This window comes from Phaenicophaeus curvirostris, chromosome 1 (genome assembly GCF_032191515.1).
Source record: "Phaenicophaeus curvirostris isolate KB17595 chromosome 1, BPBGC_Pcur_1.0, whole genome shotgun sequence".
NCBI classification, from domain to species: domain Eukaryota; kingdom Metazoa; phylum Chordata; class Aves; order Cuculiformes; family Cuculidae; genus Phaenicophaeus; species Phaenicophaeus curvirostris.
This window is the reverse complement of record NC_091392.1, coordinates 24265984-24291484: the sequence shown is the minus strand read 5'-3', so window position 1 is coordinate 24291484 and position 25501 is coordinate 24265984. Positions and strand designations below refer to the sequence as shown.

The 25501-nt window shown below is 39.5% G+C and overlaps 1 protein-coding gene across 3 annotated transcripts in view; it reads left to right on the top strand.

The window, feature by feature from the left end:
- The window catches only part of CPED1 (cadherin like and PC-esterase domain containing 1), a 145610-nt gene that overhangs the window by 17862 nt on the left and 102247 nt on the right, over positions 1–25501 (top strand). For all 3 annotated transcript variants that reach the window (XR_011336836.1, XM_069850682.1, XM_069850692.1), the window contains 2 exons: positions 16348–16454; positions 18176–18251. Coding sequence is in view for 2 of the 3 variants with exons in the window: in XM_069850682.1 (XP_069706783.1) it covers positions 16348–16454; positions 18176–18251 (183 nt within the window). In the remaining variant the exon portion in view is untranslated. The remainder of the gene's footprint in view (positions 1–16347; positions 16455–18175; positions 18252–25501) is intronic.

Below are 25501 nucleotides of genomic sequence, written 5' to 3'. Positions count from 1 at the left end.
TGCAATTTGAGTGACATATACTGAAGACGAAATTTTAGTCATGGCATTAGGAAGATTGTTACAGTACATACCAAACAGATATGGTTTGTTTGGGGTTTTTTGTGATTTACTATTCCATAAGATATTAATTGAACCCATTTTAGGTTTGGTCAATATTTACCTCTTGGGTCAATAAACCTTAACATGTATTTCCACTGGAATCAATATTAGCTTCATGTCCTATTCGTTCACCTGAGATTATGAAGTAGAGATCATATACTATATATATTCTTAAATTTATGTATAGTAAAAAGAATATTAGATCTGAAGTTATTTCCTGTTCGCTGACTTTATCGATGTGCATTAAATTCTGTTCTGTTTTCTGCCATTTTAAAAGCACGCTGTGTTTAAGCACTTGGCTATGGAAATTAATCCCTGGCTGCAGCAACTAACTATGAGGACAATCTGGCTGTTTGCAGATGTGGGAGTGGTTCTTGGGTGGAGTTGCTCCAAGAACACGGAGGGATGAGTGAGGCAACAGACCCGTGGGAGGAAATCCAAGCAAATCTTGGCCCTTCTCTTTATGTGCCAGCATCAAGAGGTCAATGTGGCATTTAAGTGGTATCTCACAGCATTCTTAGGTTTTACAGCAAGAAATGAACAACCTCTCATTGTTAAAGAGAGGTTATATTCAGACATAACCAATTTTGATGTAAAATGCTAATCGGAGAATTGTTGTATTATCACGGCAGATGTGGCCTGTGCTGCCTCCCTTTTTGGCTCTCTGTAGAGCACTACATTGCTTCCTTGTACTCAGCAGTCACTCCCTGTGAAAGTTGCTGTTCGGGGAATGTCAGGAAGTGTGAGCACTCACTGGTGTTCAGCAGACGTGGAGTGATGCTAGCTGCAGGTTTCTGTCTCTCTCTGGATGGTACATGGCTGAAGAAGCAGTTGGCAACAGAAGAAAGAAAATTCTGCTTTGATTCTCCCAAAAAGCAATTTTCTGTGTTAGTCTGTCAACTTTTTCATCTTGGTTTGTTGGGTATTCTTTGGAAAAATTGCTCTTTAAAGAAAATGAGCATTTTCCATGGGAAGAAAATGTCTGCGTCAGTTCACTTCTATTCACAGTAGGACTGTGAGGCAAAGAAATGTTGCCATACCAGAGTAAGAGATGGAGAAACTAGTATAAAAATATATGAATCACTGTCAGAATTAGGATGAAATGCATGCTCCTTGCTGTGTATTTTTATATTAGCCCTTTAACATATTGTATCACCTCTAGTACTCCTCAGTAGTCATGTTTTTGACCAGAGGCCAAATCAGTGAAGGAATCAGCTTAATTGCTGACATCTGGCCAGCAGCAAGGTGGGGACTTGAAGGAGTGCTACTTCCTCAGTCCAGCCAGTATTAGTTTCCTCGGGGCTGCTAATTAGTCCAGAGAATAAACTACCGCCATGGGTTTCTGAGACCCCCAGGGGCATGTCTGGTGACTGTCAGACATTCATCTTTAAATTTCCAACACTATATCAGCAGAAGCAGTGAGAATTAGAGAAGGTGATAGAGACAGGAGGACATGACAATGCTCTTTCTTCAGTGAGAGTGAAGGCTGGTATGACTGAGGGAACAGAGGTACTTGTTAGCAGAAAATATGAGAAAGATTGCTGAGAAGGAAAAAAGAACAATCTGTTCTTCATGACCGTGGTAAATTAAGTACTGCCACAACAATAACAAAATTAGATACTAAGAAAGCTGTTTTGGGGGTAACGTTGGTGAAGTAATTAAATGAATTCCCAGGAACTATGAAGCACTTTATCTTAGAGGTCTTGAAATATTAGGCAAAGAGATTTTATTGAGTGTTGTTTGTCGCCTTGTGGGGTAACAAAATGGACTCACAGAATTCTTGAAGCTTATGACTAACCTTGAGAAAAAGAGACAAATAAGAAACTGAGTAGGGAAACCATAGTGATTTCTAAAGCAGATGGAGAGATTTCGGCTATTAGTCAGCTGTGGTGACTAAGGGTTTTAACTGAGGAACAAGCGATGTGTAGTTTACAGCATCTTCTTAAAATTCAATATATTCTCAAATAAACCAGATCTATGAGAATATATTCTTGGCAGGAGAAGGGAAAGAGGAAAGGAGCACAAAATCAGTGGTGCTTAGAGTAGCCATCTAAAGTTTGAGAAGGTAGAAAGCAAATAATATGGGATGGTATTCATGGGACAGCAGCTAAAAATCAGTACTAAGAGAAATAAATCTCACTTAGCAAGTGGCTTTCTGTAGTGTTTGAAATACATTAACAGGAATAGGTAGCAGTAGTTATAACTTTATTTTTCTTTCATTTTTTGTTTTTAATTTTTTCAGAGCACAGTTAGGAGACCCTACTTGCTGTTTGTTACAGACTCAGACAAGTTTCCATTAAGTCCAACTAACTTTAGCAAACAATTATAAAGAGTACAAGCCTCAAGGAAAATTGCTAGTGTGTTCTGTAAACATCTGGTTGCCATTTTCAATTACAAGGACCAACCCACTGAAGGAAGTAGTTTAGTTTTTTTGGAACAGAAATGGGACACTGGGGTTTTTGTTCTTTTTCATAGTGGAGAGTAAAGGAAATGTCAGGAATAGAGAGGTCACTAGATGCTCAGCTTTTATAAATACAAAAGTCTCTGAGAAAATTAAAGTAAATTGAAATCAGGTCCTGGAAGTGTAAACAACCCTGTGGAAATAAGGTTAAATAAGCAGGACAGGAGATCCTAGCATGCCAGCAAAAGCACAAGATCATTATATCATAAGTAAGTAATTTAAAATATTGTGCAAAATAATAATGGTGAGGTCAGCCACAACAGTATTTTGTGCAGAACTGTGCAAATATTTCTATAACTTCAAATCTAGCAGATATAACTTCTCTTCCAAAAATCATTTTGGCTAACTGTTGGTACAAATACATAGCTGGCAATATAGAAAATGGATTGGTTTCCTAATGCAAAATATAGGTCATATTAGTCCTCTGCAAAGTTTTGTACAACATACATTTCAATAGCAACTTTTTCCTTGTTGTGAAGTAAGGAACTTCCCAAATAAGCTAATAGGTAGATATGTGATCCTCAGAGCATACTGAGTTACAAGCATGCTTAAAGTTCATTTTATTTGTTCTGCTTCCTTAAAATGAAGTTCATATATTTTAGGAGTAAAATGCACACTGGAAATATGCACTGTTTCAATCACTCTTTAATTCTGCTTTCAGCAATCATGTCTGCCTCTTTGCCAGCTAGTTGAAAGTGGACATGTAATCTCATGCCACAAACAACATTGGTTTCAGTACAAGACAGATCAGTTTCAGACAAGCCCAATTAAATACTATTCTCTAATGTGATGCTGTGGTTTCTTGTTATAAAACCTAAATGCATCCTATATTTTTCTGAACAATATGTATTCTCCTTCCTAATTATTAGCAGAACATATTCATGTTTTCTTGCAGAAGAGCACATAAACTCTTTCTCTGTATCACTAAATTAAGCCCTGTGTAGAACTGCACTAAAACCCCTGTTTCAAATGCACTCTTTCCCTTGAGAAAGGGAAATTCTTTATCTGATCATAACAAAAGCATAAGGATGTTGAACTTCAAGTTAAAACCAAAATACAGCATTTACTCATGAAGTTACCAGACATAACATACCTGTTTTCGGATGTTCTTTTTAGTCACATAAACGGAACATACAAGCCAGTGGAATACCAGAGTGATATTTATTGGGCTGACTTAGAATTTATAATAATTAAAATATTACACAGTGATTACATAGTGAACTAAAATTAAAACATTGCTGGAATAAATTGTGTCATGCTAATAGAATCTGAAAAACACCAGTGTCCAGGCAGATGCACATGTTGGCCAAAGAAAAACAACAATGTGCAAGTCCACTGAAATTAAATAACTACAGGAGATTAGGGCATAATTATACAAGCTTTATAATATTCTAATAACATTCAAATCCTATAAAAGAATTTGAGGCAATATCTTCTAGATTTAGCTGATTAATGTCTTCTAGATTTAGCTAACTGTTTATGCAAGTACGAATCCTGGCTCTGACTGGGTTCAAGCAGAAACTCTGGTTTATAAATATATGTGTCTGTTTCTAAATGTCATATGATTGTCTACTCATACTGGTGCTGGGAGAATGATGGTAAGCCTAGCCAGAAGCCTGTAGCAGTCCTACCAGAGCACTCAGTCTAAGGGATTGTTGCATTAGTATTGCCTGGTGTTTTGACTGCTGGAAGCTGTGTATCTTTTTTGATGCACTCGCTGGCTCTAAGCCCTGGTCAGCTGTGAGAAGTGTGGTGTCTTTCATCACTATGCTCCCATCTTAGGTAGAGGCATTATATACCACTGAAACCAAACCATTTTGTGTCGGGTTTTGGGTTCTTTTTGTTTGTTTATTTTTTACTTTAATTACCATGGCTTTTATTGATTCACATTGCAAACACCTAATATGCTGTGTGTGCCTTCAGTGTAATTTGTAGCCAGTCCACTCTCTGTTCCTAGGTTCACAATCCAGCTTTCTCCAGCTGTATCCACCTTCAGCTGACAGCTCTTCTGGATGCTGCATCCCTAAAATGCCCCAGACCTCAAAAGTGCAGCAGCCACCCACGGGTTAGCACACGTTTCTGAAATTTTCACACACCATATTGTTGTTGCACTGGCTTATTTTACATTAAATTGGAACCTTTCATTCAGTGAGGGGAACAATTACTCTACCCTTCTGATGTTCATTATAATGCCTCAAAGTTGATTTTTTGATGTACTATTGAATATTCTTTTATTTGGCTGCTGATATTGTGCATTTGTAGGTAATCTAGTTTGCACAGACACTGAAGAGAAAGGAAGGTTCTGTGATGTACTCAGAAACCAAATCTAACTATCCATCAGTTTCAAGCTGCTCATGAGAGCTTTCAGATTTCTGAAAAAGAATACTTTTTGCAGAATACTAATACTGAAAGTGGCACCTCCTCTTTGAATAGGAAGAGAAAAAACAAATAGAATTAATTTCTTTCAATTTTGACAAGCATGTTTCCTTACAAAGCAATGTCCACTTTTAACAAGAGCAGGACAAAATACAGAATGGATTTGGATTAAAAAACAACAAAAGAACAGGATTTGAAATGAAGATGAGCAACCTTAACTGGTAACAAGGTTAAAAATATATCTAGTCTGAATGTATTCCCTCAGGGGTACCTCACATAAGTAAAATATATTCAGACTTCGATAGAGGGAAGGACAGAAGAGCTGAGTGGTATGCATTTTGGAAAGTTTGAAACAAATGATTCAAGGCATAAGCTATTTCTATAACAAGCTCATTATTGTAACGACTTTGTTTCTGACATTTGTGGGAATACTTTCCAAAATAAATATTTAGCTACAAAAAGGAATTTCATTTTTAATTTATAGCAGCTACTAAAAATGTATATGTTACACAGACTATACTGAGTTTTTGTCTGCATTGTGTAAATGCAAGATGAATCTGCAGAACCGTAGTTATTTTAGATCTGACACAATACAGCTCTATTGATCATTTTTTTGAAAAAGAACTTTTATTGTAAAATGGTTAAACAAGACAAAACCATTTTTTTCTTTATTTGGAAGAAAACCACTGTTTGGTACAATTCTTTATCTTTTTTTTACAAGAGACAAAATAGAAAACCTAGAAATATATTGAAGTACTTTGTTAAGCATTTAGTGGTAAGAACAAGACCTACTGATTCAGGACATGATCAAGAAGTATTTGTCTGTCTAAGTGGGAACTAGGAATTTAATGATATATGTTTTCCATCTGGCTTCATCAAATCTGTCTCAAAAAAGGAAAAAAAACCCTTATTCCAGTTTTCACAACCACAGTGGGGCTATCACCAGGGACTTTCTAGAAGTCGGTCCTCAATGAAAAGCAATTGAGGTAGTTTTATGTAAAGTGTAGGCTGAAAACAAGGTCTTTAAATACATAGAGTCTGGCACATGTTAACCCCATTTTCCCTTGGAATGAAGTGAAAGCTTTAGAAAAAATGTTAAAGGATAATTGGAGAAAGCTCTAAAAATAGAAAGCAAAAGGTATCCAAGAAAAGAGTAACACAGAAGGTAACCATAGACCAGTTAGGTTGCCCTCTTTATGACAGGATGATTTGTGAGGTAGGAGAAAACAGCAGGTTTTTTTCTTCTCTACCCAGCATGATGACACATCTGATTTACATCCCAGCCATCACCATTCACATTTTTTGCAGATCTAAGAATGTGGGGGTTTCTGCTGACCTTCAAAAGTGAGAGTTCTGCCCTATGTTTCTTTAAAATGTTTGAAGAGATAATTTTAATGCCTACTATAGAGTCCATGTTCCATGGATGCTCTGCATCGTAGTTATGATGATGTATATATCACCAATTTACACTACCCCGTGGTATGCCAGGTGAGTAGAGCTGAAAGGCAGTGTAGGGTTCTGTAGAGAAAGCAGGAACTGTGGGGTACAGTTGGGAATCTCCCTTAAGTTAGCCATGACTTAATTATTGCATTATTGTCTTCTGTGGTTTTGTCTAAATCATAAATAAAATGCATCAATTCCCTAGTCCAGAGGAGAATTGATGCAGTGTAGCTTGTATTCATGCATCTAAAGTCTTTTCTCCTAACTGAGGGTGGCCTGCTTTTCGCTGAGTTTTAGGAACTGTCCCTGGCTTGAGCTGTCTCCTGGGGCATTGCCTGGCCACCCGGAGAGAAGAAAACAAACACAGCTGATGATCGCAAGCCAGTGGTTGAGCCTGTGTCCTGACACTGTTTAGTTTATCCATTGCCTCTATTCCCAAACTTTTCTTTTTCAGTATTCTGATTTTTTTCCTGCCACTTGGGTATTAATAAATCTGACACATTAATCAGTGTAGCCACAGGATGCCATTTGGACTCTAAAATATGTGTCTTTGCAAAGGTGATCAAACACCATACTTTTAACACTGTAATTATAATCCTAATTAATTGTAATTAGAATGAGGTAGGACATTAAGCAAATAAACCCACCTACTCCTTAGCTGTTTATCCTGAGACCCCTCTATATTCATAGAAGGGAAGAGGCAGTTTTCTCAGCTCTAGCACAAGTTCTGTCCTCTAAAGCCAGTGATGAATTCTCATTAGTGCCATCATGCAGAGAGCTTCTCATCTCAGGTTCCTCATGTTTTCAGTCCTGTTGAAAAGAGTTGGAGTGGTGGAAAATTTGGGGTGAAGGGCAGCATGGAAAGTATAGTCAAACTAGCAGTTTGGTTTCCTTGGGCAAAACTCCTTCTCGTCAGGCACTGCTTTCCCAATGAATTGCCCATTGAATCTTTATTCCAACCTGTGAGTCCTTTCATTTGTTGCATGTGCCTCTCCAAACACCTGGACTATTCCTTGTAAGAGTATCAGGATCGGCAGCCTTGGTTATAGTCTCATGGAGAATATGTCTCTGTTCCTCTTGGTGTTGTTGTAGCTCCTATGAACATGCTCATCCAAGTTAGGAACTGCCAGTTCCAGCAGCCCGACAGAGGTGAGGCTGGCACAACAAGCCGCTGGGTTCAGCCAGCAGTGAGGCTGAACACCTTGTCCCAGCTGGCACATGCACTTACCCAAACCCCCCACACGTACCCACCCATGGCCAGCCACACAAATGAACACACTCATTGCTCATACAAACATAACAGCACCTTCTGCCCCATCGACTCTCCAGTGCTCACGCACGCACTGGCACACCTGCTCCAGCTGCTCCTGCCATGGACATATGGATCTCCGAGCCCTGGTCTCACTCCATGGGCTGCACTTAGAGCCCCAGGCACACACACACACACACCGGAGCTCCACAGCCAGGCAGTGGAGTTCAATGGGAGAACAGGACAGGTTGCCTAGTCAGATGCAGCAAATGGCCAGCCAAGAGTAGCAACCAGCCTACTGCTTAGACATGGCAATTCCTTTTTATCCCATTACTCCTCTGTTTTCCCATGCTTGCTCCTTTCCAAACTACCCTGATGCCTCCTTTCCCCCACCTTTGGTTCCTGCATTAAAGAGCCTGTAATAAGCAATTGGGAATGTTCTTATTGTGCTTGTAGTAACAGGTCCCAAACCTTTAGGCAATACACTTCTCCCTCTCCTCCAGATCCACAAGGTGCTCTGGGGCTCCCATTCACTCTTCATGAAGCTACTGGGACTGAGACTTCTCTGGGGCAGCTGGAGAGGACCAGAGCAGGGGCTTGTGTCTCTCCAGTAGGGCTACTGGGGTTCCCCCACCCAGTGTTGTGTGCCTGTGCTTCTTTATTTGTGTGCACACGTGCCTGTGAGTGCAGATCCCTCTCCTGCGATGTCAATGGGAGCAGCCAGAGCAGGGTGTTCTTTGGGTTCCCCCACCTGCTGCAGTTCCTCTGGGCACCATTAGGCCTGTCTGTAGATGAGCTTTTTTTTTTTCACAGAACCAGCAATAAGCACTCCTAAACTCTGCTTATTCAGCAACAAAGATATAGGTCTGAAAACTGTAACCCATGTTCCTCTGAGTTTCCCCCAGTACAATAATAGAGCTTCAGGCCTAACTGAACTTCCTTCCCCATCTTGTGCACACCCACCTCCCCACCCTCACAAAAATAACTGGAGTTTTAGGGAAGGTTTCTGCAATAGAATTTTAAAATTCTGATGATTTTACATCAATTGGCTCTGACAGATTTTCATCTTACAACTCCGTATCAGTTAAGAGGAGGATCACCTGTCCCCAACATGTTTTTCAGTGCCAAATGTTTGTTTCCCTTCTTTTGCCACTCTGTGACAGTAGTATCTACCTCACTTATTTAAACTGCTACTTTTCTTTATGTTATCCAAAGTTTAAATAAAATAACTATATTAAACAGTGAGAGATCTTAAAGAATCTTGTGGTTATCAGACCAGAGGGGTCATATATGCACACAAGCACCGCACAGTTAGGTTTCCCAAAGCTGTGACATGCACTCTATTCAACTTCACATTGACTCTCCCGCTCATCCTTCCCCTTATGACTGCATGCCACTTTTTCACATGACTTGCCTCAGGGTGCACAGAACAGGGATATGAAGTTCTTTCCTTGATATAGTACTGAGAGTTATCAGCTAGAATAACTTGGTTCTGTAGCAGTAAGGTTTGTCCAAAGGCAATTGTGAAAGGCCGATTTTCTTCCCTGGCAGAGAGCAGGGTGGAGCTATTCTTCCCTCTTTGCTGAGGTTCAGAGAACCAAGTGCCATCTTTTTCATTGTAAGAAGCAGTGCTGCTTTCCTTTCTCAGTGGGATGCATATGTGAAAATCTGATAATATTTTGATTTGCTTTTTATGATCCATACATGGTGCACTTCCACCTTTCATGCTCAGCCCCAGCCTCTGCTACCTGGACAGGGATGTCATTGCTAGTTTTCCAGTGCCTGTGACAAATGGAGCATATGGACAATAACTTCCTTAACTACAGAGCTGCCCTCCCCACAAGTTTCTTCACCCTACTCTGATCTCTACATGTCTCAACTGCATGCTCCCCTTCTGCTCCATCTGCTCACCCTCTCTTTCCAGTTTTCACCTAGTTCTTCTTCCCAGACTGTCAGTAGCCTGTTTCCAATATCTCTCAATATGGCTTTTTTGTCAGAGAGTTTCCTTCTCCACCTTTGCAGCAGGTAAGGAAGCACCCACACAGACAGACCATCCAAGCTTTGGTGGATCTGTGACAGCTATGTGCTTTAACAAGGTACCAGGTACTTCCACTCCAGAGAAGGTTAGGTCTTAGTCCCACAATGCTTTCTTGTGCAAATGAGAAACATATCTAGCAGCTCTGACTGTTATAGCCTGCCTGGTGTATTAAATATGTATCAAGTAATAATTCCAACATTTAGGAGCAGCTAGGGATGTATTTATGCCTACATTAGATTTCTTTTGCTTATTTTTAGAGAAAGTAATCTGCCTTGTGTTATGAATTATTCCAGCAAGGAAGATGGTAACTGTTTGACTTGGTAGACAGTTTCAAGGCAGTTTTAGAGTCAAAGACCATATGGAAAAATGAAAATGCTTTGCCAAATCTGAGAAGAGTTCTGGGAGAAACTGGTAGCTCTTGGCTTCTTACTCTCATTTATTTTTGTACTTTTAAAATTCTGCCTTGGATTGACAAGAAAAGCAGGCTTGCAGCCCAGCCTTTCCTGATATAAGGCAACAGTAACAAAATAACTCTTTTTTTGAGAAGAGTGGAAGCATTATGCCTCCCTATTTGTAGTTAGAGGTCACATCTCTCCACACCATTTGCAGAAGAGACAGAGAGTAGTCAAGCTTTACCCCCTTTTCATGGCTGATGCACTGTGGTAGGACGTCAAATGGCTATTTCGCTCCCTAGATGCAGAACTCGGATGTGGCTGTGCATTAATTCTTCAGCATAGGGTGATTTTTGTGCTTAGCTGTTCAGGGACAGATGATATGTCCGAAGATGTGGGCTGGTTCTACTTGGTTCACACCAGCCTCTCCCCCACAAAGAATGCTTCCCTTGGCACTTCAGATTCTCTTATGTTTAGGGGGTAGCTGAGCCAAAATATGACCCTGATCGTTCTCAAGGGAGGTCATTAGTGACTGTCCTCAGGACTCCTGCAGCTTTTCCCTGGCAGTCATATGGCAACTGTATGAAGTACTTTGTGAATGAGTAGACTGCATTTAACAACCTCAGCCTCATACACAGAGTGGAGGGGTTTTTCACACTTATAATACTACACTGTAATTAATGTGCCAGAAGATTTCAGCCTAATTTTTCTAGCTAAGCAGGTGGTTACTGGACTGAACTGTGTGTTATAGCAGAGTCTCAACAAGCAGCATGAAGTACGATGCGTGAAACAGCAACACATTTGCAAACAGACAGGTGAACAGCTGCTTTCCAGAATAGTTCAGAAAATATCAGAAACCTTGATGTCTTTCCCTGCACATCGTCACTCAGCAGAGTGATAATTTCTTCATTGCTATCTTAGTGAGTTCAAATTAGTTGTAGCTCATGACTATCAAGCACCACACCAAAAGAAAAATTAAAATATTTCCAATAACTTCTTTAAGGGGAAAATTCCTGGACACCTAGATATGAGAAATTCCTTTAGAGAAAGCCCTATAAATGAAACAGCGATATCAAAACCATATAAAAGGTTGGATTGTTAACAAAGTGAAAGCATTCAGTCCAACAAGTGGCATTCTGATCTTCCCACAAGTGAGACAGCCGAGCTGCCATAACCAGAAATAGTCTTCAAAGGATATTTTTCCCTGGAGCATTATCAGTGCGGCTCAGATCTTCAGAGGTGTAGAATTCCTACCTCCCCAAACCTTGTCACACAGCCTGCCTGATGCTGCTGTCCTCTGAGGTGCTGGGAGGAACAAAATCCAGCCTAGAATTCAGAGCCAGGCAGTGAGGCAGTAGTTACGTCTTTCAGACTCTGGTAGTTCTTATATACTAAACTCTTGACTAGCAAACTGATAGCTTCTGTAAATTGACTGCATTGCAGGGCTGAAGCCTATTTTACAAGATGTATTCCTCTGTCTTGTTTAAATCTGGATTTGTGCACAAATTAAAATAAGGAATTTATCACTACTTCCAACAGACAGGCATGTATGCAACCATCTCCAGGAAAACAGGATTCCACCACAAGTAATAGTTACCTAGGAAGACTAATGCCATGGCTGTGAACATCCCCTCATCATCCTCCTTCTTCCCACAGTTTTTTTCTGAGCATGATGTCATATGGACTGGGATATCCCTTTAGGCATTTGGGATCAGCTATCACAGCAGCGTCCCCTTCCAACATCTTGCCCACCTCTAACCTCCTCATTGGCCGAGTAGCATGAGAAACAGAAAAAAATCCTTGATGATGTGTAAGCACCATTTAGCAAGAGCTAAAACATCCCTGTGTTATCAATACTGTTTTGGTCACAAATCCAAAACATAGCACCATACAAGCTACTATGAAGAAAATTATTTTTTTCCCACCAGAAAACAGCACACATGGGGTAGACATTTCCTATCACCTTAACCTTGCTTTAGAGAAAAAGTATTAAAAATATATTTCTTTTGATCTTCCCTGTAGTTCAAATGTCTGGTAGGCTGAACCCAGCCAGTGACTAGGGACCCACCACCTGCTCATTCACCACATGTGCAGTAGGATGGGGAGGTATTTGGAAGATAAAAGGCAAGCAAAACTCATAGGTTGAGGTAAAGATATTTTTAAAGTGTGTAGGGGAAAAGGGGTGGGGAAAATGCACAAGTGATGCAAAAGCAATCACTAAGCACCCCTCATCAGCAGATTGAAACCCAGCCAGCTTCCAAGCAATGGAAGGTTTGGAAAGACTACACCCCAGTTTTATCTCTGAGGATGGTGTCGTGTGGTATGGAATATCCCTTTGGCCGGCTGGGGTCAATTTTCCCAGCTGTGTTCCCTCCCAGCCTCCTGCCCACCCTAGCCACTCAGCAGAAGTCGAAATGAGACACAGAAGGCACTGACTACAAGCATAAACATATAGCTAAAACATTGGTGAACTGTCAACGCTGGTTTGGTCACAAATCAGAAAGACAACACTGTGGGCTGCTAGAAAGAGGATTAACTCTGTCCTACTCATACTCAGTACAATGTCTTCAAAAGCCCACCTCCTTCTTGTAACCATGAAACTCTGTTTTCCAAAACTGGCAAACAGATGAAGTATGACCAACACCAACCACTGCAGAAACATTACCCTGTTCCCTGCATATAACACTCATATCCAGGTTTGATTGACATTCTTAATGTCTATGAGGTTACGATTATAAAAAAAAACAGTCACTGTTATTTAAAATTCTGTGTGACATGGAATGAATTCAAACTGCAATTTTAAAGGAGGGGAAGCCAGCTCTTTCAGTCCCAGTAAGTCTTTGCCAACAACTCAATAATTATTTGAGGCTTTTTTTTGCTATTTATAAATGCACATGCTAGTCCATCATTTATTTTTTTAATGTGAAATTTGAACAGAACTCAATGTACAGTGGGATATGCTTTGAGGCTCTGCTAAAAAAAATCCACATTGGTAGTGCAGACTTCTTTTTTTTGAATTTCTATGCACTCACCTAATAGGTAAATTATGTGGAAACAAGGTTTAAAGACTTACTAAAGTCAAACAATTTGACTGCTACTGTTTCCTTTGTTCACTAAATCAGTTACTGTGTCAGAAGAAATCAGTTTATTATGATGTGTTCTTGACAAATTACTGTTGGCTGTTTCTTGTCATCTTACACGCTAATGCTGGTAAATTAACAGGTTTTAGGGTGCTCAGAGAGGAGATAAACAAACAGTTGCATAGTCTCATCTTAAGAATTTAGTTTTCTTCTGATTGTCCACTGGAAATGCAAAATAATACAGAGCAATAGAGACCATCTCCAGGAGCTGGGACTTCAAACTGTTAATCGGTCTACTGCTGCCTCACCGGTTTGCTGGATAAGGCAAACAATATTTCAGTAACTTTAGATAAAGGCCTTTATGTGGAAAAAACTCCATGCGTATTGCAAGTAGTTAAATTGTTCAGATATGAAGTATCCATTTTAACTTTGCACTGAAATGTCCTGTCAAACATTTCTGAAGTCCACAGGGATCCAGCAAAACAGTGTATGTATTGAAGATGTAATAATATGGGTGTTGTTAATGTTTCTTCATTAAACAACTATAAAAATGTTTTGAAATATGAGTTTTTCCATGCAGATGACTTGTGTTATTACTGTCACTTTTGTTCTTCCTTTCTCTTTTATTGTAGATTGTTTTAGCTCACATGTTGTATCTTGCGTTACCTTAGTTATAAATTCTGTGAAAGGAATCTTCTGTGTTAAAACACAGTGCCTGACAGCTTGGGATCCTTTGCCTAGGTCATGTGATATTACTGGAATATTAATAATACTAACACTTTTTAGCTGAAATATAGTTTTATAATTATGATATTTGTGGAAGAGAGACAGACTCATGATCTCATGATCATAGAGGTTCATTTTCCACAAAAAGTTAAGCTGTGAGAGGAATGACACAAGTGATTTCTAGGCTATCTGTTCACTGAGGAGTCTGTTCAAAAACTAAGTTACTGTTGTAACACATGCCCCTCTTGTTTTTGTTTTCCAAGAACATTTTTTCAGGTGTAGTTGACTAGCAATGCATTGACACATTTAAGGAAAAGTCAGACTGCTCTGTCAGCCTGAATGTGAGAGACAGCACTATGTGTACATTGTTTTTCTAATAGGAAGTCTCCTGTTTTCTATAAATAGACATGTTTTAGTTCTGATTGTTCTGTACTGAAATAACTGGCAAGGTGTCTAATTACTCGAAATAGAAAGCACAAACAATGGCAGGCATTCAACCTCTCCTGAAAAATTGTTCCTAGCAGTTGACTGTTCTGATTCCTAGACACTGGCTTAGAAACATGCTACATCTGAGGGTTCTTCTTCCTTTTCTTCTCTTTAATACATTTGTATTGGTCACTCAGTTGTGTACTAAAGGCAAATGATACATAGTGCAGCATGTCCTTTGGAGTTATGGATCTAATTCATTCCTGGCCAGGGTGTGTAACAATAAACAAGGGAAGGAAATGAACTGCTTCTGAGAAATGGAGTTTCCTCCAGCTCCCTTTCCATTTGCACACAGCTAGGCATTGTGCTTCATATGTAATTATAATGATTTATTCAAAAGTGTTTACTAGTCAAAGGCATAACATCTTGCTTATCTGATAATTACATAGCTGCTGAGATCATGAAGTAGGTTGTTAACACTGTCAATCTTTTGCACTAAAGTGAAGTATTTGCTTGTATGTTTCTTTAACGTTTTGTTTATTTCCTATCTATGCCATTTTTCTCAACCTGCAGGTTTTTTGTTTCTTTCTTTCCCAAAGGAGCATAAAGTGAATATCTCTTGCTTAAATTTAATATGCCTTAATTTTACACCCACCCACCCCATAATAGTGGTTCTTGTAATGCAAAACTGAAGGATTCTTTACAGTAACAGATGGAGTGTAACTCAAAATTCATCTCTTCATCTTTATCACACTACTTATAAACATAAAGAATGTAATAGTTACTTTCATACTCCTGCAATCATTCTGCACAATCAGTTCATTACAGTACTTAATGTAACTTAAGTCTTACAGCTCCTTAACCAAATCTTCACCCTGCTTTAAATTTGTGATTATTATTGGGATAGGAAAAAATTACATTTTGGAGAGGGAAATCATCCAAAATAAATATATCTACAGGCTGTCAGTGGGACCCAATTTAGGGGATTATCTAAGGAAATTAGGAAGATATCACAGATGGGTAGCATCAAATTTAATAAAGTATATGTAATCTTCACAGCTCAGGGAAAAAGAACCAACCAACCAACCACTGAAATAGCTATCCTGCAGAGAGCTTTACTCTGCTTTGGATGCTGTAGAGCTGCTCTGGCTGCCCTTTCTACTTGGAAGTTCTTTATTTCACAGAATCACAGAATCATTAGGTTGGAAAAGACCCATAGGATCATCAAGTCCAACCATTCCTATCAAACACTAAACCACGCCCCTCAGCACCTCGTCCACCCCTCCTGTAAACGCCTCTGGGGATGGTGACTCAACTACCTCCCTGGGCAGCCTGTTCCAGTGTCCAATGACCCTTTCCATGAAAATTTTTTTCTGATGTCCAGTCTGAACCTCCCCTGGTGGAGCTTGAGGCCATTCCCTCTTGTCTTGTCCCCTGTCACTTGGGAGAAGAGGCCAGCACCCTCCTCTCTACAACCTCCTTTCAGGTAGTTGTAGAGAGCAATGAGGTCTCCCCTCAGCCTCCTCTTCTCCAGGCTAAACAACCCCGGCTCCCTCAGCCACTCCTCATAAGGCCTGTTCTCCAGCCCCTTCACCAGCTTTGTTGCTCTTCTCTGGACTCGCTCCAGAGCCTCAACATCCTTCTTGTGGTGAGGGGCCCAGAACTGAGCACAGTATTCGAGGTGCAGTCTCACTAGTGCTGAGTACAGTACAATTTCTAATTGAAGATCATACTGCAAATGTGGATGTGGATTGAAAGTGTGTATGTTGAGAAGTTCAGAATAAAAAAAATAATTTAAAGCAGCACCATGTTATTGATTTTTTTTCCTAACTTAATGCTACACAGATCAGGCACCAAGGGACTGAACATCAGTAGGCAGGTATAACAGGTACAACTGTGAAACACCTGAGTAAAGCTTGAACTGCAGTGGTCTATATGTCTTTTACCCTTCTGCCACCTGTAGTTGTTCACGTTCTTAGTGCTCCAGTGGTTTGCTGTTCCTCAGGATCTGGCTTGTAGTATTTTTTTGTTTAAATAGGACTTTTTTCCTTTCCTGATAGATGGTGTAAGCCCTTGGGACCTTTTGATCTGCTTATCTTCCAGAAAAAATGATGATACTGGCTGCATTCAAATGGATGATTTACATCATCTACAGTTGTTTCAAAAGGTATGAGATTATTATTTTGTCTTTTGTGGGAATAAGGAGACATTCATTAGAAAAAGACCAAAACAAACAACTATCTGATGCTCATTTTATACTGAAACAGCAGGGTTTAACAGCAATAAAAATGTTTTTTTCCAGTTTCCTATCTACTGAGAAATACATGTCAGATACCAACATTTCAGTCTTCTTTGTATCACATGCATGATCAAAGCCAATTTCTCATTTGGACATAGTACATTATTTTGGTCGTAAGTATTCCAATGTAAATACTGGAAATTACCAAATTTTCCTTTTCTGTTCTTTAGCATGAACTTTTGCATTACTGGCCACCCTTAACCAGCACATCAGGCAGCAAAAGCATTTGCAGATGTCAAGGGATAGTTAAGCAGTTTGCCCTATTGGAAAAGAGAATTTAGAAACGAAGAGAAACAAATATATATAATATTTCAGAATAATAGCATAGGCAGAAGATAAAGCTGGGATAATTTAGGCTTCACATCTTACATCACTACTGAACTTCATCTAATTAAATTGCTCCTTTGTAAACATACTTTAGGCATGCCTCCAAACAGCGATAGTGATCCTACAATTGATAACGTGTGAGCTGGACCAGTGTCCCCCTTCAGAGCCTTCACGGGAGTTCCTTGCTCTGGTACTGCAATCTCCTTACTCTCAGTCCAAAACATTAGAGGCCTGTGTTTGAAAAAATGTGACCAAACTATGGATGAAGTTTGGCTTGTATTTCAAGTACAATGTCACAGATAACTACAACAAGACCCAAAACCATAAACTCTGACCCGAGGGACTGGGAGAATTAAAGCTGCTTTTAAAAGGGGTTTAGTTCAGGTATGTAGTTCACGAGGATGAAAAAAAACATTTGTCCACAGAAGTCAGAGCTAGGAGCATGTACACTGAAGTTTCCAGGGACTGGATGCCTTATCAAAGTGTATCCAGAAAAATTTTTATAGTGGTTCCATTTTACTAGAAATATACATGCTTTAGATTCAGATCTCAGATCATAAAACACTCCAGTATTTGGCAAATTGCTTTTTCCTCATTCTACCCATATTATCATTTCCGAGCCTCTATGCTGTGCAATGTAGTAATTCTTGCAATGCTGTGCAATGTCCAGAAGTTTCACACATGCATAACTGAGACATAAGGTGATCAAAGGAATTGTCCAAGTACTCTCAGGAAGTCTGCAGCACAGCAGGAACTTAAAACAGATGGTCTATATCTCAGGATAACTTTAAATATTGGACTAACATTACTTGCTGCTGGCATGCCCATGCCACAATGCAACACAGTTCTTTGTTGCAGAGCCTGGATGTGGTTTAGCTACATTAATTTACAACTATTCTTCAAGGACAGCAATTCAAGGGGCATAGGCTATTTCCATGCTGTGAGAGACAGTGATTGATAAGTGGCAAAGAACAAAGAAGCTACAGAAACTGAAAAGAGGGACAGGAAAGGGGTGAAAACTCAGCAAACAAGGAGAGCTGCAAGTCTAAAATTTTGGTTCGTGATGTTTGTGGAGGAAGAGCTCACATTTTAACTTCATTATCCCATGCTGCAGGGAGAGCAAAGTTGCAGTTCCTTTTGACACCAACAGGAGTTTTGTGCATGAGGTGTCCCTGATAAATTAAACACAAATCCATTGAAAGCTTCAGGAAAAAGGGCACTTTTCTGAATAACATCATCAAAGCTTCTCTTTTTACATGCAGGTAAACCTACTCCCAGAAATCCAGCATTTCCTTTGCAGAAAAGAGGGGTTATGCCAGATAACTAAAGCCTTTCCAGGTAACCTAATTTCTTCAAATCTGCATATGTGGTGATGGTCATCTAATAGTTACCAGAGGAAGTCACTGAAATGATACTGTCAGGCTTACAATTCCTTTTTATTTATAGTCATGAATGCATAGGTGGAAAAAAAAATGAAACGAGAATGATAATCCATTTCAGATACCACTTTAATACAAATTACTGTTGTGCAGTATCTTTTCAGGTAAAGATATTGCATCATTTAGCTATTGCATACTACAGAATTAATTTGGCTGTAAATGTCTTATTTTTGGACTGTTTTGTGTTAATACAGTATATTGGTATTTATACTTTGAAGCCCTGGGTTCACTGTAATATGTTTGTTCAGCTTTACAAAAATGTTGTGGCATGGAGAAGGAGTAGAAGTTGGAGTTTGGTTCCCATCCAAACATAGTTTACTGATAAAAAGCCTTTGTGTATTAAGATCATCAACCAGAAAAGTTTAAAGGTTATGGGCCAGTTGCCAAAGAATTCCAATTTAATATGGGTGAAATTCAGCCTTGAATAGAAACTGGAAAAAACTGTTGTGCACCATATCCTCTCCTCTCCTCTCCCTCTCCTCTCCCTCTCCTCTCCCTCTCCTCTCCCTCTCCTCTCCCTCTCCTCTCTTTTCCCTTTCACCTTTTGTGTATATACTATATTTAGCGTATAAGAAAAGGATTCATGACATCTCATTTAAGCATTTGGAAGTCAGGAATTTTCTGCATCAGTATTCCAGTCTTCCCCTTAATCTAGTGGGGAGAGAGGGGCACCTTCAAACATCACTTCATTTTATCCTAACTATGTGTTTAAAATAGGTGTGTTGAATTACCCTCTGCAGATACTGACTGCAAATGAAGTCTAGACAAGTACCTTAGGTTAAATATATGACACCTGGATGCTTTACTAAAGTTGAGGTTGGGTGGTTCCTAACCTAAGCATATCACATTTCCCCTTTTTATATTTTTACTGTTTCATTTAAAGATTGATCTATTTTTTAAACTTATGTGAAATGTTTCCCTTAAAGAACTATATGTTGAAGGTCAGCTTAAATTGCAAATTTCCATTTTCCTGGTGCTGTAAATTGTCAAAACTGATCATAAGGAACATGCAGTGTAAGGAACATGCAGTATAAGGAACATCTATCCAGGTCCCATGGAAGTCCTCTATTGTGAAGTCATATTACACCAGGTAAGCGATACACACATATTCTCCTTTGGCTGAGATTTAAATGTGTCTTCAGTGATGCCTGGCGCCTTGGTTCGCTTGCACCGAAGAATGAATTAGAAAGTATTCTGATATAGTACCAGTTTCAGACAAATCTCAGTAGATTTCGAAAAACTTCAAGGTCTCCAGAAACTGGTAGTTCCTAGTCATGTTGTAACAAAATGCCTTTAAAAAACAGTGGTTTGCCCTACTACTTGGAGAAAGGCCAATTGCAGCAGTTTTATTATTTTGCTACCACAAAACCACAAATGCAAGAGGCATTCATTGCCCACAGAGCTTTTCCCTTAAATATGCAGATTATCACTGACACCCATAAACTGTGTTACAAGACATTTTGTGTATGTGGTCTGTTAAATGGTCCAGTTTTTCTCCTCTCTAGGGGAGAGCCATTTGCAAGCATGTTATTCCATACCTGTATTATTAGTGCTTTCCTGGCAAAGAGAAAAGCCCTTCTGACTGATGCCAATATCCCCCTGAAGTTAATGTACTATGTGCACCCAGCTGCTGGGGTCTGAGATTCCTACACACCCAGTAATGGGGGTTTACTTTAGCAGATTGCTGAAGGACTGTCATACAGAGAAAAGTCTAACCCTTGGGGGTTGAGTTAGCTGTTACACCACAGGGGTCTCATGCCACTTGAGACACCCTGGGTAATCCAGTAGGATGGGCAGATTTGGCACAGAGACTATGTTTTAGCATCAAAGAATCATAGAATCCCTTGGTTGGAAAAGACCTCTGAGATCATCGAGTCCAACCCTACCTGTCCACTGCCAAACCATCTCCCTGAGCACTAAATCTGCCCATCTTTTAAATACCCCCAGGGATGGTGACTCAACCACCTCCCTGGGCAGCCTGTTCCAGTACCTGATAATCCTTTCTGTGAAGTTTTTCCTGATGTTTAATCTGAATCTCCTTGATGCAACTTGAGGCCATGTCTTTCTGGCCCAGCAGCTGGAGGCTCAGAGGGATATCCTATGGTGTCCTAGTAGGCAATAAACGTCTGTGTGTGGACACCTAAAGGTAACACTTGTTCTATGAGATCCCAAAATCAACAGAAGTAGAGTTTAGAGTGAACAAGCCCAAAAGAGCCTTTAGATCCAGCATAATTCAGGGTTTCCTCAATTGCTCTGCACTGACTATAGATTGCATTGATGCCCACTAATTGAAATGGGAACAGATTCTGGCACACAGGGAGTTCTCTGTATATCGACCAGACCTTAAAGTGCAAGTGTCTTGATCCAGAGATGGATCCCATTCAGGATTGCTGATATGTGACATCTAATTTAATATCAATAAAATTCACCCACAGAAGATGAAATTAGAATCAGAAGAGTAAATTATTTGATTTCAAGTTTAGAGGGCAAAAAAGGAGTAAGTTAAATCAAACTTCTATGTATAGCCAAGATTTTAGATCCTCTCCTTCTCATCCATTCTTCTAATAAAGCCAGCTCTTTCCACTTCTTTCTTTTTCTTGCATCCTCTTGCATCCTTTCTTCTCAACAACAGCAAAGTTGACAATTATCAGGATTTATTTTATATTCAATTTTAAAATTATCCAGGGGAAGAAGGGTTTTCATCAGTATTTCCTCCACAGAAGAGTTGATTTCCTTTCAAATCAGTTATGTACTTTCATTCTTGCATGTTTGAGCCAACAGTGCTTCTCTGCAATTCCTGTTGAAGAGGGTCAGTTGGTTTAATATTACTGTGTGTCATCTAGTCAGCCCTGCAAGGAGCCAAGCAATTTCCTGTAAAAGTGAAAACACAAAGTTGCTGCTCCAAGACTTATGTAATCTAATTAAAGACATATTAAGTTGCAGAAAGAAATATCAGGCAGCAAGGCTGAGAGGATGGGATTATTGGTTTTACTGTGGGTATGACAGTGTTGATATTGATAAGCAGTGGGTATGAAGGTAAAGGTTATTTTAAAAAAAATGTTACTCTTTTGTTTTTCAAGCCTTAAGCTGCTAGGTGTTGTATTTAAAAGAGTGTGTCCCTTCTCATATCCCTGTTGTAAGACTACAGGAAAAAAATTAGTTGTAGAAAATATCAAGTCAGTGCTTGTTCAATTGCTTTGTCTCTTTCATGGAAAATATTCTTGTCGCTCTGAAAATTCAGATTGGTTCTATGTATATAAGGGGGAAGATATACACATATCAGTGATGACTCCTTTTTAGGACACAGGATTGAAACTGGGAAGAGAAAAATGCTAGGAAAGTCAGACTGAAGGAAGAATTTAGAGAAAAAAAGAGAGAATATGTAATGTGTATGGATAAATTGCATTGAGTAAGATAAGGAAAGAGATGAAAGCAGTTGCTGGAGGATGGGAACACATGGCAGAGGGTTTGTGATGACGCGCCAGAATGGTAAAGGATCTTAAAATTCAATGTAGAGGACATTGGTAAGTGCTTGCTGCTCAGTGTGAAAAGATTGGCTTCACTCCTGCTTTTGCCAAGCATTTGTCCCAGTTTTTAATCAGGTGCCTGATGTCTACTCAGTATAAGGGACTTGGGCAATGAAGAGGTTCTGGCATGGCCATTGAATGACCAAGGAAGGCTCCTGGCATTTATTGCTCTGATCAGCAAAAGCTGCAGCTGCTGCAGGGATCTGTGAATGAAATCTTCCTGCAAGCAACCCAAACCTAGAAACTCTGATGTTGGAGAATGACTGGCAAAGAGATTTCAGTTGCTTCTACTCAGTATCTCATCACTAGTGGGCCGAGAACTGGCCTTGGCTGCCTCCTCCATCTACTCTCAGCTGTGAGATGGAGAAGACTAAGGTTTACCATGTGAGCAGAATTGCCCACCTTCAGTTTAGGGCACAGGAAAGGCATCCTAGAATATGCAAAACAAATAGTCTCTTTGAAAAGTTTTGCCTGATAAAGTTGTGGAAATGCTCCCTAATTTAGTTGTTCCCTAAGCAGTCACAGTAGTTTGTCTTTCCGCATAAGCATTTGTCTTGCTTCGTAAATTCCAGGGTCCAGCCTGTGCCATGCGTAGCTGCTTTCTCTACTCATGCACATCATTGATTCTTTTTAAACTAATACTTCTGTTGTATGCCTCCCTTCTGCGTTTCATTTTATTAGTGTCATTAGTGCAGAGTCTTTACGACTGTCTACCAGCTTTGCATGCTCACTTGGTCACCTTAGGGGCTGGCCAATGGTGTTTATCACATGGAAAATCTTGGGACAGACAAGAACCTAATGAAATCTGCTGGAAGGGATAGCCAAGATAGTCCAGATGTATGACTGTGCTCTTACTATGTGATGTGTCTACTGTCTTGTGATAACCCCACTCCAGCTTTCCTCTCCCCCTACATAGCAAACCTGCCTTGCCTGTCCCCAGCATTGCTGGGTTACTCTACACTCAGCAGGAAGGGTGATGAGGGTAAGGGAGGAAACAAAGCCCCATGGGGCCACCTATATAAGAGAGAAATTATAGAATTAATTCATTTTCTAATGTAATTATTTGACATCTTTTAATAATTTGACATCTCTGTGACAGAAACATGCTTTTTATAGGCGGACACATATTTTTTGCCAGCTGGTCCTTATAAATGCCTGCATACCAGTTGTGATCAGTTTTGTGCCTATTACCTTTCTGCTGCTGAAGTTGCTAAGAGCCTTGAGAATGGCCAATAAAATCAACATTTGATTCTTATGAATTTATTTGGTTATAAACTACATGGGGCAGGATTTTCTTTGTTTTATCACAGGGTCAGATCTCAGATAGGAATAAAATGTACTTCTGTAATAACAGCAAATATGAGGAGGCTGAAAAGAAGTAGACCTGCTAAACAAATTTAATTACTTGGCCTGTACTATTCTATATTCTACGCTGTTACTAGTATAGAATTGTAGATGTGGCTCTAATCAGGTAAGAGTCAGCCAGTAGTTGGTTCTTCCAGAGTTTTTTATGGCTTATCTGTAAATTTAAATTCTAGTATGAAGGGTGCACACAGAGGAAGCAGCCATTCTGGAAATTATTGAAAAAAAATCCTGTATCTTTTAGATGTGAGGATGCTTTAGGAATGAAGAAGCTCTGTATTTGCTATACCGTAAACTTTTTCTTACACTAAACATAATTTAGATAGTTTAAATTTCCAGAAATGACCAGTAGTTTGAAATGTCTCTTTCCAAATATTCAGAGTGGGTTGCTTTGAGATTAACTGCATAACAGAGGGAAGGATCACTGCATTGTTTTAATGTGAAAACCTTTCAAGGGCAGCTAGCTCAACAGTCAATAGTGGGTAGATTATTGAACGTGCAGCAATGTGCACATCACAAATGAAACTCAGTAACACATGTCAAAAAAATCACAGGAGTGCTAAGTATCAAGCAAGAAATCATATTTCCATGAAATCAATAGAAATTTTCCTGCATTTCACTGGGAACCAGGATTGCTTCTAGTCTTCCTGTTTCCTTTAGATATTCAGCATCTGCTTTGAGTTTCACAGCCACCCTTTTCTAAATGCATGGGTTATAAAACTGAGTGTCAAAGATTTTTTCTCTTTCTTTAGCAACCTCAGGGCATAATGTGCAAGCCATAGGAGAGTACTAATCTTTGTTTCAGAGTCTTTTTATCCAATAGGTCAAATGGCTAACAGGAGGCAATTAAATAGAATAGGTCTGCTTTCTGTGACAAGCCTGTAATAACCTCAAGGCAAGTAACGGCAATAGTTCAACTGAAATCATCCATCCTCCAAAATCAACACTGAAATATTAAAAAAAAAAATGTGTTTTTAATGCTCATTGCTTTCATGGTTATGCAGCTTTAAGCAGCCTGCTATATTTGACTGAACAAAAGGTACTGGAGAGTAGGCTTTGTTTTGATCAAAATCCCGTATTCCTGGAGGTTCCCAGAAGTCTGCCTAAGACTCTCTATGAAAATTTTTAAGCATCTCCTGATGTGAAGCACCTTTTGCAGCTATTTAACCTTTCTAACCTACAAAGTCTGGAAAATTGCCCAGCTGTAAATACTAGAATATGACCATGTTGTAGCTCGCCTGGTCTGTATCAGAAATGTGCTCTTTGTGCTCCAGCAGCCCACTCAGGCCAGGCAGATGGATGATTCCAGCACAGGATGCGATACAAAGTTCTTCTAACTCACTGAGATACCCTGTCAGAGACCAAATCTGCAAGGCTGACAAAGATGACCTGTTATTGCTCCTCCGTGAATATTGTGCTGCAGAAACTACTCAGAAACAATGTGACATGACTATCATTCTTCTTTTTTCCTGTGTGAGAGAATTCAGGCTCCTGCTAGAGACAGACTATCAGTGTTAAAATCTAGGAAGAAATCCAGAAGGCTTCTATGCAGATGGAAAATCTCCTATACACTTTCAGGATTAATGTACTTTCATGTTCTAAAGTGTTGTTTTCCCTGCTAAAAAGAAAAGCAACTGAATGAAGACTCTGCAAGTACAAATGTACTGAGGTTATGATGTCCTTTTTGAAAGAAATGAACAACGTGTTGGGCTTAGAACAAAGCACAACACCCTAGTTGCAGTTTCATTACATCTCTAGCTTTGTGCTTCATTAAACAACCAAGGGCTCCCAAGGTGATTCAATTGCCCTTGAAATGTTTCTGATGATCTGAAAGTTGATGGGCAATAGTCTTAATCCCTTGTTACGTGTTTGAAGTGTGTAAAACATAGCCTAATAGTTCTTGTACGAAGTATAAAGAATCAACAAACAAAACCATATCAACCCTCCTTGTAACATCAAAGAACAACATGAAAGGAAGGATAAAGAGGACACGTTCTCATTCATCTTCTGTTTCCTATTATTTTTATTGAGTGTTACTCAATTCATTCAACCAGTAGGGTCTTCTCCTGCTGAATTCCTTACTTTAGCAGATTACCAGATGTTAACATTAACCCATATGTTCCATTTACCACTGCTTAATGTGGCTGCAGCCATGTCAACCCTGACCTGGTTCTGCTTCTGGAAGTCTTAATTTGTCCAAATGTTCTTCTAGCTATTGGTAAACCTTTTGCTCAGCCACACATCATAACTCTTAAATCAG